The 15,695-nt window shown below is 45.2% G+C and overlaps 1 protein-coding gene across 4 annotated transcripts in view; it reads right to left on the bottom strand.

The window, feature by feature from the left end:
* The window catches only part of LOC105234629 (zinc finger protein 3), a 28,398-nt gene extending 12,703 nt beyond the window's left edge, over positions 1–15,695 (bottom strand). Inside the window, exons 1-4 of one of the 4 annotated variants that reach the window (XM_034669869.1) lie at positions 14,902–15,578; positions 6,076–6,504; positions 5,257–5,446; positions 2,671–3,479 (exon numbers count right to left, since the gene is read on the bottom strand). In XM_034669869.1, the coding sequence (XP_034525760.1) occupies positions 2,671–3,479; positions 5,257–5,446; positions 6,076–6,504; positions 14,902–14,910 (1,437 nt within the window). In that variant the 5' untranslated portion in view covers positions 14,911–15,578. The other 3 variants (XM_019793206.2, XM_019793208.2, XM_019793207.2) reach the window with 3 other exon arrangements.

Here is a 15,695-nt window from a genome sequence, read left to right as displayed (position 1 = left end):
CCAGGCGCCCCTCATTTATTTTTTAATTTTATTTCTTTCGTTCCATTTTTAAAAAGATTTTATTTTTGTCAGGGAGAAAGCGAGCACAAGCAGGGGGAGCAGCAGGCAGAGGGAGAAGCAGGCTCCCCACTGAGCAAGGAGCCCGATGCGGGACTTGATCCCAGAACCCTGGCATCATGACCCGAGCTGAAGGCAGACACCCAACCGACTGAACCACCCAGGTGCCCCCAAAATGAGATATTTTCTATTAGCTTGGTATACATCTTTAATAAATTATATATATTTTAAGGTGTATAACATGCTAAATTTTGTTGTATATTTTGTAATTTAAAAAGTTGAAAAAAAATGAAGTGTGAACATATATTGGCTCTGATATTACTACAAATGTAGTAATTCTGTCCACCAGACAGAATTCTGGAGGTGGGCTGCCAGGGAACAGCTGCGGCCCTAATTTCCAGGCAAACACTTAGAGGTTATTCCAGAATTTATCAAGTCACAACATATTTCCTGGGATGCACAAACTGCCAACTCATCCACAAATATACAAGTTACTAGTGTGAGTCCCCTCAATTCATCAGATTGCCACATTTGGGGAGACCAAGGGGTGGAAGCAGTCCTGCCCCCAAGGGCCAGGGGTAGGACTGCAGGATACAGGATGCCCAGTTACATTTGAATTTCAGACAAACACTGAATAATTTTTTTAGTGTAAGTATGCCCCAAAGGTTATCTAGAATCCAAATTTAAGTCCTGTACGTTTGTTTCCATGTGTGCAAACATGTGTATATGGGTGATATGGGGGGAAGGGTGCCCACAAGCATCTTCAGACCAAGACAGCCTCAAAGCCCCCTGGGGAGTTTCTTCCCAGTCTACCAGCGGTTCTCAACCGCTCTCCTGGAGTTAAGGAGGCACTGCCTCCTAACCACAGGTGGGCACTGGGACTGGAGCAGAGCTCAGGTATACCAGTTTCTCCCATTCATTATGATGCTCTGTGAAGGTCCCCAGATTCGAGTACCAGCTGTCTACAGAAGCCACCAGCTCAACAGTGCACCCATTACTGGCTTTTTTCCTCTCTTCCTTTCCTGCTCCCTCACACCTGGCTTCCTGGAGTCATCTCCCTAAATAAATTATCTGCCCTCAAGCCCTTGTCGCAGGCTGTCTTAGGGGAAATCCAAACTGCAACAGTTGGTACTGGAAGTGGCCCTAGAAACTGAGCCCTCAGGATGGGATTCTGGAACAGGTCACCGGCTGGTCAGATGGTTAATGAGAGGAGCCCGGTAATGAACGCGGTAGTGGTAACTTCTGGCATGCTCTACCACGGCCATTATGAAGATCCCCACCAGTTACGGCAGATGTGGTTCAGGTAGAAGGGCAAGCATTAGCTTCTGTAGTAGTCCTAGAACTTGAAACATTATTGGGATAGTGGCAATTACAAGGACTGCAGTTTCTCTCTCAAGCTTTGAAGAAAGAAAATTATAGGCTTAGTTCAGCCAACTCTCATTTCAGGGCATGTTGTGAAAGCCAAAGTCACCCACAGACGGGATTAAAGAGATCCCCATCTTCTGCAGCAAGAGCAGGCTGGCCTGAAAACCAGGACAGGTTTATTCTGAGCGTGGCAGAACCGCAGAGACAGCTAAATGCAAAGTCTTGCCAAGCCATTTATCTCCAAATTCTGGGCCCTGATTGGGAAAGACTGGGATCCTGATGCATGGGACATCTGGGGAGGTATGCTCGAGTACCTCGAGCCCCAAATTCTCCAAAACCCTCTGGCCTAACAAACGCATTTCCCTCCCCCCTTGCTGTAGGACAGTAAACTTTTCTTGCTTGGAGACCATGCAAAGATCTCACCTGACTACAGTCAGGGAACAGACAGGACGGTCTTAAAGGAATCATGTTGGGTATGACTAAGTTGTGGAGTTTAAAAGGAAATTTCAGAGTCAGATTTTCACAGTGTGGCAGAGACAGGATATACACAACCAAAATGCACACGAGGCCAACGAATGTTCTCCATGATGTGTTCTGTATGCAGAAAGGAAAAAAAAAAGCACTACGTAGACCAAGAGGCAGTTACGCCATACGCTCTACCCCAAATCCCCGAGACACACCTCACAAGCACGGGAAGCTCTAATCACCCCAAATCCAAACCTCCCCAAAGCTAAAACCAGTAGGAACAGTTTACTCTCTTGAGAAGAGTGTTCAATAACCAACATACCATTTAACAGTCCTGAAGCATCATTCCAAGATGTTCTAAGTTTATTCTGAATCAGATGAAATTGTCCCAATGTGGCTCAATTCTTTACAAATCGTGCTTCTTGAATATGTGTTAAAACAGTTAAACAGTTTCAGTGTTTCTTTCTTAATTACACAGGATATACTCGGTTTAACTATACAAAACGCAGTGCCGGCCTGGCTTATGGGACCCAACGCGTGATGAGGGGACCGCACCCCAGGGGAGGGGCTGGCCGGTGAGGAGCGCTCCGCCACCCCCCAGCACCTCCTTGCCACTGTGTCACCACTGAGCACCCACTCCTCAGGCACCCCTTGATGTCGAGTGAAACAAAATCTACGACTAGAGTTTATATTGCGATTACTGGGCTTCTCCCTAGCATCCATGGGCTACAGTTTAATAGAAACAAAGCCACCAAGAGAGCATCACTTGACGGGTTAAAGCACTTCTCCCTCCCCAGTGTGGACTCTCTGATGTTTGGAAAGATTTGACTTACTACAGAAGGTTTTTCCACAGTGATTACACCAATAGGGCTTCTCCCCCGTATGGATTCTATGGTGTTTATTAAAGTTTGAGCTGTGGTTGAAAGCTTTCCCACACTCCTTACATTTATATGGCTTCTCTCCAGTGTGGAGCCTCTGGTGAGAACTAAGACCCGCGTGCTGACTAAAGCTCTTCCCACACTCATTACACTGGTAAGGTTTCTCCCCAGTGTGTATCCGATAGTGTCGGATGAGGCTGCCTTTCCCGCTGAAAGCTTTTCCGCAATCTTTACACTGGTACGGCGCCTCTTCGGTGTGCATTCGCTGATGTTTAAGGAGGTCTGAGCTCTGACCAAAGGCTTTCCCACACTTACAGTCGTAGGGTCGGTCCACCAAGTGTGTTCTGTAATGAAGGGTGAGGTTTGAACTGTGGCTGAAAGCCTTCCCACATTTGGTGCAGACATAGGGTTTCTCCCCAGTGTGTGTTCGCCGGTGTTTGGTAAGATTTGAGCTATTGCTAAAGGCTTTTCCACACTCGGCACATATGTAACGCCTCTCCCCTGGGGCAGGTTTAGCGGGAATCAATTCTCTGCCTTTCTTGGAACCTTTGTCTAGGACAGGAGTTTTTGCTCCTCTTTCCTTTTCAAGGTTTACCCATTGCCTTTCTAACCTGGCCTCACATTTACTGGCAGTAATCATGGGAATAACATCCCTTTTGAGTTCCTGAGATTCTTCAGAACTTTTCTGCTCATTCTGGGTGTTCGAGTTATGATCTGAAACGAGAAGCAGAATAAGCGCAGGTCAGTTGTTTTGTGTTCTAAGGAGAAGCTGTTGAAGGAGAGACAGAAACGTCAGCTGACATGGATGGTGACCAGGTATCGCTCAGAGGTCACAACATCACACTGACACAAGCAGATCTAGTTTACAGTACGAGGCCTTCACCAGCCCCCAGCAGCAGCTGTGACGACAGGAAGAGTACACAGCTTTCTCTGCCAGGAGAAGAACTTCACATAAGGAGGGCAGGAAGGCAAAACCAAGCCTCCCAGGACAGCAGCAAAGGAGCTGGGTGACGCTCAGGCAGAAGGAAACAAGGAAGAAATATTACCGAACAGTCAAAGTTGATTAAGGAAAATAAAAGGGTAATTAAGGGAGACCAGGCTAGTGGCAAACTCACGAAATCCACATTCTCTCAGAAGTGGAATATAAAAGTAACCAAAGAGGACATTCAGTCCACGTGTGACCAGGCTAGTCCCAGATCGTTATTAATTTAAATCAAAGTGCTCACCTCCCAGGAGGGTTTGATTCCCAGCATGTAACCTACAATGACCTTCTCACCATTCTTTTAGTTCTAAATACTGCTAAAACCAGACTGAAGCCATCTATCTTTTCTAGAGCACTGCACTAAGCAGCCACACTTACAAGTCCATCTAACCCGTCCACATACATGGCAAGGGGAATCGGAGAAATCCACACTGAACTAGGGGCTCCCCCCCCCATGAGTACAGAAGCCTCCGTCAACAAGGTACTTTCCTCTCAGCCCCTTCCCTGGTCCCTGGCGCTCTCTCCCCTCAACCATCTCTTTCTTCCTGCTGCCGCCGGCAGCAACAGATAAAAGTCCCTTTCACTCTCAGTGATGAGCAATCACTTGGCTATCTGTACAGACTTTCCTTCAAGTTGCCGTGAACTATGTGTGGGAAAGAAGTAACTCAATTAAGAAGCGAAAAAATTTAAATAACCTTATGAGGCAGAAGCTGAAAAGAATTTACCTGGGACCATTTCTGCATAATCCAATGCTGATTTTCACAGGTTCTTCGCTCAGTCATTAACAAATGAACAAGCATCATCGTTCACTGGTTCGTTCAACCTGTCACACCTCTGTGAACAGTTCCCCCACCATTTTTTTTTTTTTTAAAGATTTTGTCAGGGGGAGAGAGAGAGAGAGAGAGAGAGAGAGAGAGCACAAGCAGGGGGAGCAGCACGCAAAGGGAGAAGCAGGCTCTCCACTGAGCAGGGAGCCCGATGCGGGGCTCGATCCCACCACCCTGGGATCATGACCCGAGACGCTTAAATGACTGAGTCACCCAGGTATCCCTGAACAGTCCCTTTTTTTTTTTTTTTTAAAGATTTTATTTATTTATTTGACAGAGATAGAGACAGCCAGCGAGAGAGGGAACACAAGCAGGGGGAGTGGGAGAGGAAGAAGCAGGCTCATAGCAGAAGAGCCTGATGTGGGGCTCAATCCCACAATGCCGGGGTCACGCCCTGAGCCGAAGGCAGACGCTTAACCGCTGTGCCACCCAGCCGCCCCAACAGTCCCTTTTTTAAACTCACTCTGACCAACCTGTTAAGAGTATGTCATGTCCCCATGCTAGGACGCTGGCTGAGACACACTTGGGAGGAAAGGCACTCAGGCACTCATCCTGCCTAGGCAGCCAGACCAGGCAAGTCGGTCTAGGGGGACAGCCTCACAACCAGTAATTAGAATTACTCTGTTTCTTCCACCACAAAGGCCTGGGGCACCAAGCACACAGCATGACAGACAGTCCCTACCTTGACTCTTTCTCAGCTCTGGAGTGAAATCCTGCTCTTCCCCAGTCTCCTGGATGTATAAGGGCTCCCAACCTTCACATTTGTGACTGGTGTCCACAGACTGGGGCTGCGTGCTGCTTGGAAACTTTGCTGTTTCTGAAGAGGACCTCTTCTCCCACACCTGCTGCTGTTCATTTGGAGGAGATGAGACCTAGAGACAATCAGGAATGGTGGGGTTTGTGCTCACCTCAGGACTACAGGTGACCCCTGAACATGGGTCTGAACTACACAGGTCCACTTATACACATATTTTTTAAAGCTGCATACAATACAGTATATGTATTTTCTCTTCTTTATGGCTTTCTTAATGTTTTCCTTTGTCTAGCTTACTTTATTATAAGAACATGGTACATAACATACAGAACATACAAAATAAGTGTTAATTGACTATGTTACTGGTAAGGCTTCTGGTCAACAGTAGGCCACTGAGAAGTCAAGCTCTGGGGGAGTCAAAAGTTATATTGGGATTTTCAAATGCACATGTGCTGGGGGGAGGGGGCTGACAACCCTAGCCCTGTGCTGTTCACGGGGCAACTGCGGAATGAAAGAAAGCCTCAGGAGAGCTAATGCACTACCGCCAGGGAAAAGAACAGAAACACATCCATCTCACTGAATTCCCACAGCTAAAGATCGATACTGGACAGGAGAAGAAAAACAGGAGGAAACATGATCTAAGTCTGCAGAAACTTCCATTCAGCCCCTTGCATTGATGGATAAACCTGGTCTTGCCCAGAGTGCTCTACTCCCAGCCTCACAGCATAGAAGGTCTTCCCAGCCTACCTGCTGTCCTGGCTCGTCCAGTTCTTGCTCCAGATCTTCTAGGAGAGTGACGGCCTCTTCAGCGCTCTGTGGGCAGTGCTCCTGCACCCAGGCCTGGAGCTCCTGGGGCAGGATGGTCAGGAACTGCTCCAGCACCAGCAGCTCCAGGATCTGCTCCTTGGTGTGGATCTCGGGCCTCAGCCACTCGCAGCAGAGCACCCGGAGCTGGCTCAGGGCCTCCCGGGGACCCGGTGTGTCATGGTAGCCAAACTGCCGGAAGCGCTGGCGGAACACCTCCAGGTCGGGCAAGCTCTGCCCTTCCTCTTCGTCCTCATCTTTAACCACCACACGCCCCCTCTCCCGTGGAGGCCGAGAGCCCTGAACTGCAGCCATGCCCAAAACCTTGGTCATCACACAGATTCCAGAAACAGCCTCACTAGAGATGGGACTCTGTGGAGCAGAAATATTGGTTCCTTTGGGTTTCTCGTTCTTTAGGGCTACACGTTAAACCTGAGAAAATATGGTTACCATAAATTACAAAAAGGAAGAAAGGATGCTTTTTAGGTCTTGACTGCCACACCTTTAGCACAAGAAATTGTGGAAATTACGGCCACCATAAAACTATCATATAAATATTACTGTTCAAAATCATTCAGGAGTCAGCTCAGGATATCCTACTTAATCTTACTTTGTGTCCACTCGAATAAAAAGTGCACAATGGCATACTTTTAAAATTAAATTTAAATTAACTTTGCTCCAAAAACTGTTTCAGAATCTTACAACTCCTGAGATTTCAACAGGATATCATCAGGCCAAATGCAGCCTGTCTAAATCCTATTAAAAATTTGCTAGCCAAGGGTGCATGGCTGGCTCAGTCAGTAGAGCACGTGACTCTTGATCTCAGGGGTCACGAGTTCAACAAGCCCCACAACAAATTCCCTACTTTACAAAAAAATTAAAAAAAAAAAAAAAAGCTAAACAATGGGGCTAGTCAGCATAACCAGGAACCATGTTAGAAAGTTGGAATTAACTAGAATATTTTAAAATAATTGAGTATAATTAATGATGTAATTTTAAAAATCTATTTTTCAAAGATCCTATTTATTTATTTGAGGGACAGACTGCGAGCATGTGGGGGGCGGGGGGGAGACCAGCAGACTCTGCATTGAGCTCAGAGCCCCACGCAGGCTGATTCCATGACCCTGAGATCATAAACTGAGCTGAAACCAAGAGCTGGACATTTAACTGACTGAGCCACCCAGGTGCCCCAATGATGTAATTTTGAGCTTCACCTGACCCACTTTTAAGTAGGGCACACGCAAGTTTTTAACTGTCCTTTACCTTTAGGTTTCACAGAAAGACAAGTGGAATGACAGCGATTAGACTAACAGTCACCTATATTCTTACAGAGGTATTTATTTTGATGAGATATTTATTGCTGAGAAGAAACTGAGGGGGGAAAAATTAAACCACAGTAGACGATACAAATGCAAAATGCTTAAAAGTATTTTTCTTTTAAATATTAAATATTCTAAATATTTCGGTCAGTTGATACATGAGAACACCAAAAACATCTGTAGTAAATATAAACTACTTCTATTTTCTTCATTTGCCAAAAAAGTGAAGTCCATTCACTCAACATTTACTTGAATACCTGTCATGGGCTTCGAACTGGGAGTGCAGTGATGAGCAAGCCAGATGCACTCCCGCCCCCACAGAGGTTTCAAGTTTGTGGGAGATGGAAAATAAACGAGTAAAGAGACGTCAGAATCAGACTATAATTATTGGCATTCGTTAAATCACTCTGAAAGAAACCTGCATAAATTAACCTTCCATGCTTGTGAGTGGCCTTCCCCAGCATGTTTCCAAACTATAAGCAACACCTCTCATGTCACATAGATGTCCCACTCTGGGTGTGGATAACTGAGAGCAGGAAAACTCCGGCGGAAGTCTCAACAAAGAGCCAAACAGATAAAAACCTATGCAGGTTTACGTTACCTGAACCTATGTTGATAACAAGGGTAGAGACCATAAAAAGGAGGCACAAACGGCTTATGGAAGATGAGAAAATAGGAGTCACAGATAATCTAAATCTAAGGCATTTAAAAACTTGAGTATGAAAAAAATAAAAATGAAAAAAAACCTTGAGAATGCTCATGTGGTTTTCACAGATCTGGCTTGCATCACCTGAATATCAAGTCTCACATCTGGCCCCATAATCACAGCAAAGGAAAAAGGATAAAACACAAACAGTGATACTGCTGGGTTATAGAGGACTGCAGTTTTTTAAATTCTTTTTTTCATTTCCCAAATTTTCTATAATGGGTATTGTTGCTTTTGTATCAGAAAATCAGAATATCTTCAAAGACAAACCGAATAGGTTTACCACTAATGCCCAAACTTCATGGTCTTCAAAAATAAAACAGAACAACCCCAAGAAAACAGAAAAGACCATGCAGAGCCCCCCGCCACAAATGTACATGTTACAGCGTTTGTATTATTTAGTTTCACACATTTAGTAAACACACATTAAAAACATCTATTTTATATGAATGTTCTCCTTCACTTATTTTTGTGGCCAATTCTGGTAATTTAAGAAAATAACTGAAATGGGATTCTAGGACTAGAACCTCAATATGTAATCTTTAATGAGAAATGCAGTAATTACCAGCTGCTAATTAGTTCAGAATTCTAGGTATGCCAGTACTTGGGACGCCCCTCCAGCTCGCCCCCACTCTGAAGCATCCCATGAGATGTCAACAGGTGTCCTGACAGGGTGGACCCGAATCAGCACTGCCCACTCCCTCAGGCTGCCCTGCACACCAAACCCGCTGCCGCCGGAGCACCCAAGTTCACGATAACTTGAAAACTGAGCCGGGACAGGAGCACACCATCTCGTTTCCTAAAATAAAGGCACTAGCACTCAAGGCTAAAATAACTTCAAAATAACAGATGTAGTGGTGCCGAGGGCATCCAGTTGAAATGCTCTGAAGTAGGTCTCCCCAGTACTGGAATACTTTTTCGTAACTGGTTACAAAATTTCACACTCCACCCAGAGAAGGGCATCCCTGCAACAGGAAAGACACTGGAATCCGTCTGCGCTGCTCAGTTTCTGGGACCAAGTCTGGGAAAGTCAGCAAGACACGAGGAGTTATGTAACACAGGTGGCATTCAACAGGGAGTGACCTGTCATTCATGTGGACCTGCTCCCAGAAGGGCATATCCGAACCCACAGATCACATAACTGCCTGTGCAAAACATGTACCCAGGGACAGTTACAGAAAAAGTTGGGGAGCTTGGCCGGCTCAGTTGGTAGAGTGTGTGACTCTTGATCTCTAGGTTTGAGCTCCACGTTGGTGTAAAGCTTACTCGAAAAAAAAAATCTTAAGAAGAAAAAGTTTCCCTTACATGCTGCCCACGATTCATATTCATGTGTTTCCAAAACCACAAATGAGTGCAGGGCTAAGTGCGGGCACCCTTCATCCTTGCTGCATCCGTTCTCCGTGGAGATTCATCCAGTCACATGGCTTGAATTACCATCTCTATACTCCCAACCGCCAACTTATCTCCAGCCCGGACTTCTCTTCTGAACTCTAGACTCATACGACCAACTACCTGATGTCGCCACCAGTGCGTCCCATGGCACCTCAAGGTTAACATGCCCCAAACTGCAGTCCCCATCGTTCCCCCCGCAGCTATTCACCTCAGTTAACAGCAACTCCATCATTCCGTTTTCTTGGACCCAAAAACCGAGCTATCCCAGACTCCTCCTTCACATTCTACATGTTAATTTGTAAGCAAATCCTGTGAGCTCTACAGCCAAAAAAACCAATGTTCGACCACTTCTCACCACCTCCAACACGGCCACCCCAGCCCCTCACCTTCCGGCCTGTGTACTGCAAGAGCCTTCTGAGCGCTTCCTTGGCTCATGGTCTATCACCGACCGCAGCCAGAGTGATCTGGTTAAAATACAAGTTAGATCACAGCATTCCTCTCCTCATGCCTTTGAAGGCGGTGTCTCAGAGGAAAAGGCAGGGTCATCACAATGGTGGACGAGGTCTCACAAAGTCTCAGCCCTGCTGTCTCTCATTTCATCTCCCACCTCTCTCTTGTTCATTCCACCCCAAGCTCACTGTTCCCTGCTATCCCTCTGCCTAATGCTTCCTCCAGACTATACATGGCCGGTCTGCACTCTGTGCTCTTGCTGAGGCAGCCCCAGCCGCCGTCTTTTAAACCACACAACACTCCCTCACCCCAGAACGCTTTATGCTCCTCATCTACTCTTTTCTCCACATCACTTATCTCTATATATTTTACCTTTCTTTCTCATTAAAAAATTTTTAACATTTTATTACTATTTTTTTAAAAGATTATTTATTTATTTATTTGACAGAGATAGAGACAGCCAGTGAGAGAGGGAACACAAGCAGGGGGAGTGGGAGAGGAAGAAGCAGGCTCACAGCGGAGGAGCCTGATGTGGGGCTCGATCCCAGGACTCTGGGATCACGCCCTGAGCCAAAGGCAGAAGCTTAACCGCTGTGCCACCCAGGCGCCCCAGCACTTATTATTTTTTTTTAAGTAATCTCTACACCTAACATGAGCTTGAAGCCACAGATCCAAGATCAAGAGTCCCAAAGTCTTCTGACTGAGCCAGCCATGTGCCCTTTCCTTTAAAAAACAAAACCAACCAAACAAAAAAAACCCAAACAAACAAGCAAAAAACCCCAACTGTGTCTTTCCTGTACATCAACTCTTGAGGGCAGGGGCTTTCATCTGTTTTCTTCACTGCTATTTCCAAGTATCTACAATATGCCTGGTATTTTGCAGGGACTCAAATATCTGTGGAAAGAATGAATGTGATATATGGACCTTTGGGGCTCCTTATGAAGCAAAAACTGTAAAATCAGGCTTTAAAAAAATATCAGAACAAATTTAAGCTAAAAAAATATGGCAGCATAAACTCATGCTTATTTTACTCTAGACGCAGGTGGATACAGAATTAGCTAAGTGTGTGCACATGAATTAGTGTACAGACATTTATTTCCTAGCTGTCTGCTGTGAAGGTTTAGAAGCAATGACATCCCACCATCAGCACACCCAGAGCCCAGATCTTGGTTTCTAAATATCATTCTCCTATAAAAATTACTAGAAAATGGAGAAATGGTTGATTCTTGGTTGGGGAGCATACAAAATGAGCCCGGAGCATCCTGCAGTGACAAACAGTTCAATGATCACAGCTGAAACAATGTGAGCTACAAATTAATACAGTACTGGGTTATAACCCGAAAGGTAAAATAAATATTTCTGAGTCCACACCATGTGAAAAAAAAAAGGTGGGGGAGGGACACTGAATAAACAGAGAAGAGACAAATCTCCCATCCAGAATTATGTCAACTTATTTATGTAGATACCCCTCTGGCAAGAAGGTGGACTTCACTCCCTACCTCAGGCGTGTGGGCCGCACTTAGGGACTCACTTCCACAAGGAGAGTAGGGAAAAGGGTTGAAGGGAAGCACTACGGTGCGGAAACCTGACAAACACTAGCTCAGCCGGGTCACCAAGGTTAACATTACCGGTGGTTAATGATAATGATGACAAAGGCACATTACCTCTGTGGCCTTCCTCCTCCACACCCAGATTGAGGGACGTTCTAGAGAATACCTAACCTGTACTTCTCAAAACTATCAAGGTCATTAAAAACAAGGAAAACCTGGGGCGCCTGGGTGGCACAGAGGTTAAGCTTCTGCCTTCGGCTCAGGGCGTGATCCCGGCGTTATGGGATCGAGCCCCACGTCAGCCTATTCCGCTGTAAGCCTGCTTCTTCTTCTCCCACTCCCCCTGCTTGTGTTCCCTCTCTCGCTGGCTGTCTCTATCTCTGTCAAATAAATAAATAAAATCTTTAAAAAAAAAAAAAAAACAAGGAAAACCTGAGAAATTGTTACTGACCAGGGAACACTAAGTGGACTTGAAGACGAATATAATGTGGTACCCTAGATGGGATCCTGGAAGGGAAAAAGGATATTAGGGAAAAACTAGTGAAATTCAAATAAATTGTGGAGCTTATTTAATAATGACGTACCAGTGTTGCTTCCTTGGTTGTGACAAATGTACACAGTAATGTAACCAGTTAACAGTAACTGGAGAAGAGGTATATGGGAATTCTGCACTATCTTTGAGCTTTCTTAGAAATCTATTCTAAACTAAAACATTTAAGGGGCGCCTGGCTGGTTCAGTCAGCAGTGCATGCAACTCTTGATTTCAGGGTTGAGAGTTCGAGGACCACATTGTGTACAGAGATTACTTAAAAAAAAAAAATCTTTGGGGGCACCTGGGTGGCTCACTCAGTTAAGCAGCCAACTCTTGATCTTGGCCTAGGTCATGATCTCAGGGTTGTGCAGTCGAGCTCCAGGTCAGGTTCTGCACTCAGCAGGGAGTCTGCTTGAGATTCTCTCCCTCCCCCTCTGCCCCTCCCCGTGTGTGCTCTCTCTAAAATAAATAATTAAATCTTAAAAAAATAAAATAAAATCTTTAAAAAATAATAAAGTATAATAAAACATTTAAATTAAAACATATGGGGAAGTGGGGGGCAAACCAGCTTTGATAAATGCTATTATGGAGTGGTAGTAAAGAGAAATACATTAGCTGTTAACTTCAATACTTATGATGTGGAAGCAGACCATTCTTAGAGTTCATCACATATTTTTAAAAAGTTATGAAGCCTTTTTCTTTTATGATTATTTTTTTAAAAAGGTGCCTGCTTTGTCTCTAGGAACAGTAATTCCTGACTCTCACCCAACAGTTATCAGAATATTGGCTTAATGAAATAAAGTTTCTAAAAGATCTATTGCAAACATAACACAACACTTACTTTTACTTTAATCAAACATTTTCAACTAGTTGACAATGTTATGACAATCTGGTCCTCCTTTGAAGTCACACAAACCATTTTCCAGTTTGGCAACTCCAAGGCTCAAAGGCTACCAGCAGAAGTTCATTGATTTAGTTTTTTATTTAAAAAAGGGGGGGGGTGCCTGGGTGGCTCAGTCGTTAAGCATCTGCCTTCGGATCCCGGTGTTCTGGGATAGAGCCCCGCATCAGGCTCCTCCACTGGGAGCCTGCTTCCTTCTTCCTCTCCCACTTCCCCTGCTTGTGTTCCCTCTCTCGCTGGCTGTCTCTGTCAAATAAATTTAAAAAATCTTAAAAAAAAAAAAAAAGATGGGGGGGCACCTGGGTGGCTCAGTCAGAAGAGCATGTAACTCTTAATCTTGGGGTTCTGAGCCCCACATTCGGCATACAGCTTACCTTAAAAAAAAATCAAGAGGAGAAAATCAAATTTAGCTTTGTATGTACAGGGAACCACAAAGATGTGAAATTCTGAAGGCAGTGAGGCAACAGGGAGGCTTATATAACAACCTGAGCTAAGGAGAGGGGTCTGAGGATATAAGATCAGGAAGATCACTAGCAGGAAGGTGAGAGGAGATGTTTGCAAAACAAAGGGTGCCCGATTATGCAGGTTTTTTAGGTAAAGAGGAATCTCCTGAATAGCTCTCTTTCTGGTACAGGCAGGCACTTAAGGGGAACCGTAAAGAGCCTTTCCTGAATCTGCTGGGTTTCAACGGGGTTTAACTCAAAATACTTCTCATGCTGAAATGCGGGCCTGCCCTTAGCTCCTGAAGTTCCCTCCTCTGAAAAATCAGTTTCACACATTATAAGTATAGCATCAGCAGAGGTTTAGCATACAAATCTGCACATAACACCCAGCTGTTTATAAGCATTTTATTAATTTCTCTGGTACACAAAAGTCACAATCAGGCCTCTGCCTCCTCATACCATCTCATCACTCTCCTGCTCATTCCCCATGCCCCATCAATGCTCAGTTCTCAGCACAGGTTTCTATTTGTCTGCCAAATCTCAGCTTAATAATAAATACACAAAAAGACACTTAACCTTATTTATAATAAAAGATATGAGAAAGCTACAATGAAATGTTTCCACCTATCAGACTGGCAAAGATTTCTTAAAAATCCGATAATGCTCTGTCTTGATTTTTCCCTGCTGAGCAAAGCCAGTTACTTCACATTTGGTCATGCTGAGTTTGCCTAACGGTTCACTTAGGGATGGCCTCCAGGTCTTGGCTTCCCATTCCTTTCCTTCCCTTCCCTTCCCTCCCTTCCCGTTCCCCTTCCTTCCCTTTCCTTTCCCTCCCTCCCTCCCTTCTTCCTTTCCTTCCTTTCTTTTCTTCCTTTCCTTTCTTTTCTTCCTTTCTTTTCTTTCTTTCCCTTCTTTTCTTTCTTAAAATTTATGGATTGACTAATTGATTGTAAGCTCAATGCCCAATGTGGGGCTTGAATGCATGATCTTGAGATCAAGAGTTGCATGTTTTATCAACTAAACCAGCCAGGCGCCCAGGCTTCTGAAGTTTTCTTAATAAAGTATTTATAAAATCAAAGCACGTGGATAGAAAACAAGAGGCTTCATTACTAAGTACCATTGTCTTCAACCACAGTGAACTACCTTCTTTAGGTTACCTAGAATGTTTAGCACAAGAGGCTTAAAAGTTCACAGTCTACTATAACCAGAAGAGAATCGTTCCTGTTTCCAAAGTCTTTTTTTCCCCTTCCCTCTTTTAAGCCCATTTCCCAAAATGTATACTTTTATAAAAGTGCCCCAAATCCATTACGGAACAAGATGAGGTATAAATAAGGCAAATTATCACAGATTCTAACAACTGAATGGTACTTACCAACTAACGCTAGAACGTCTTTAACACATTCATTGTGTACCCGAAAACTCCTAGGCAGGCAAATCTGGTAACTGAGGCACAGAATTCTACTGTAGGGTACTTACTTTCTTCATAGCAGCCTTCCAATCCCTGAAAACAATTGCTTTTTGCTTCTCAACTCTCTTCTTCACAGTTTTTTCAACTGTTCCTATTATAATATAGGTTTCCAAGGATCTCACCCACCAGATCACCTTTCTCTCAACAAATTATTTATAAATGGTAAGATAAAAATGCGTTTCCAAACTCGAGCAGATGCCTGTTGTGTGCATGCTTTCCAACCTGAACAAAGCCCAACGGTACTATTCCCTCCCTTGGATCAGCCGCGACCCGGGACTTCTAATGAGGCTCGGTTTCCCAGAGCAGATCCCCAAGCCCCTCAGGCGTGTTCTCATCAATTAGCTCTCATCAATTAGCCCTGAGTTCGGACTTTCTGTTGACAGCCGGGGAAATAGAGAGGGCAACCCGGGTCCGACTGACAGACGGCTCGGCTCAGGGACAGCACAGAAAAACTGCTCTGAAACAAGAACGAGGCAGTTTCGTTTGTGAAACCCCCCGGGGCGGGGAGGAAAAGGCTTTCCCGGGAGCAAGCACCCCCACTACCTGGGGGTGGGCAGAAGCACGGGGCTCCTCCCTGAAGACCTCCCGGGACCTGTCTGCGGGGGTTCTCCAGGGGCTGCTCAACCTACTCTTCCCTCCCCGAACCCTTTTGGCCAAGGCTCCCTCTCTCGCCCGCCACGCGAACCAGAAATCGAGAGACTCACCAGATTTGAAGCCGCTCGAAGCGCTCGGACACCTCGATGCACCCCGCGGCCGGCGCAGCCGGAAGTGCGTCAGAGCCCCGCCCCCCCGGGGAGTCTAA

Source organism: Ailuropoda melanoleuca, chromosome 10 (genome assembly GCF_002007445.2).
Source record: "Ailuropoda melanoleuca isolate Jingjing chromosome 10, ASM200744v2, whole genome shotgun sequence".
Classification (NCBI taxonomy): domain Eukaryota; kingdom Metazoa; phylum Chordata; class Mammalia; order Carnivora; family Ursidae; genus Ailuropoda; species Ailuropoda melanoleuca.
Note: the sequence above shows the minus strand (reverse complement) of the source record. Positions and strands in the feature narration are given on the sequence as shown.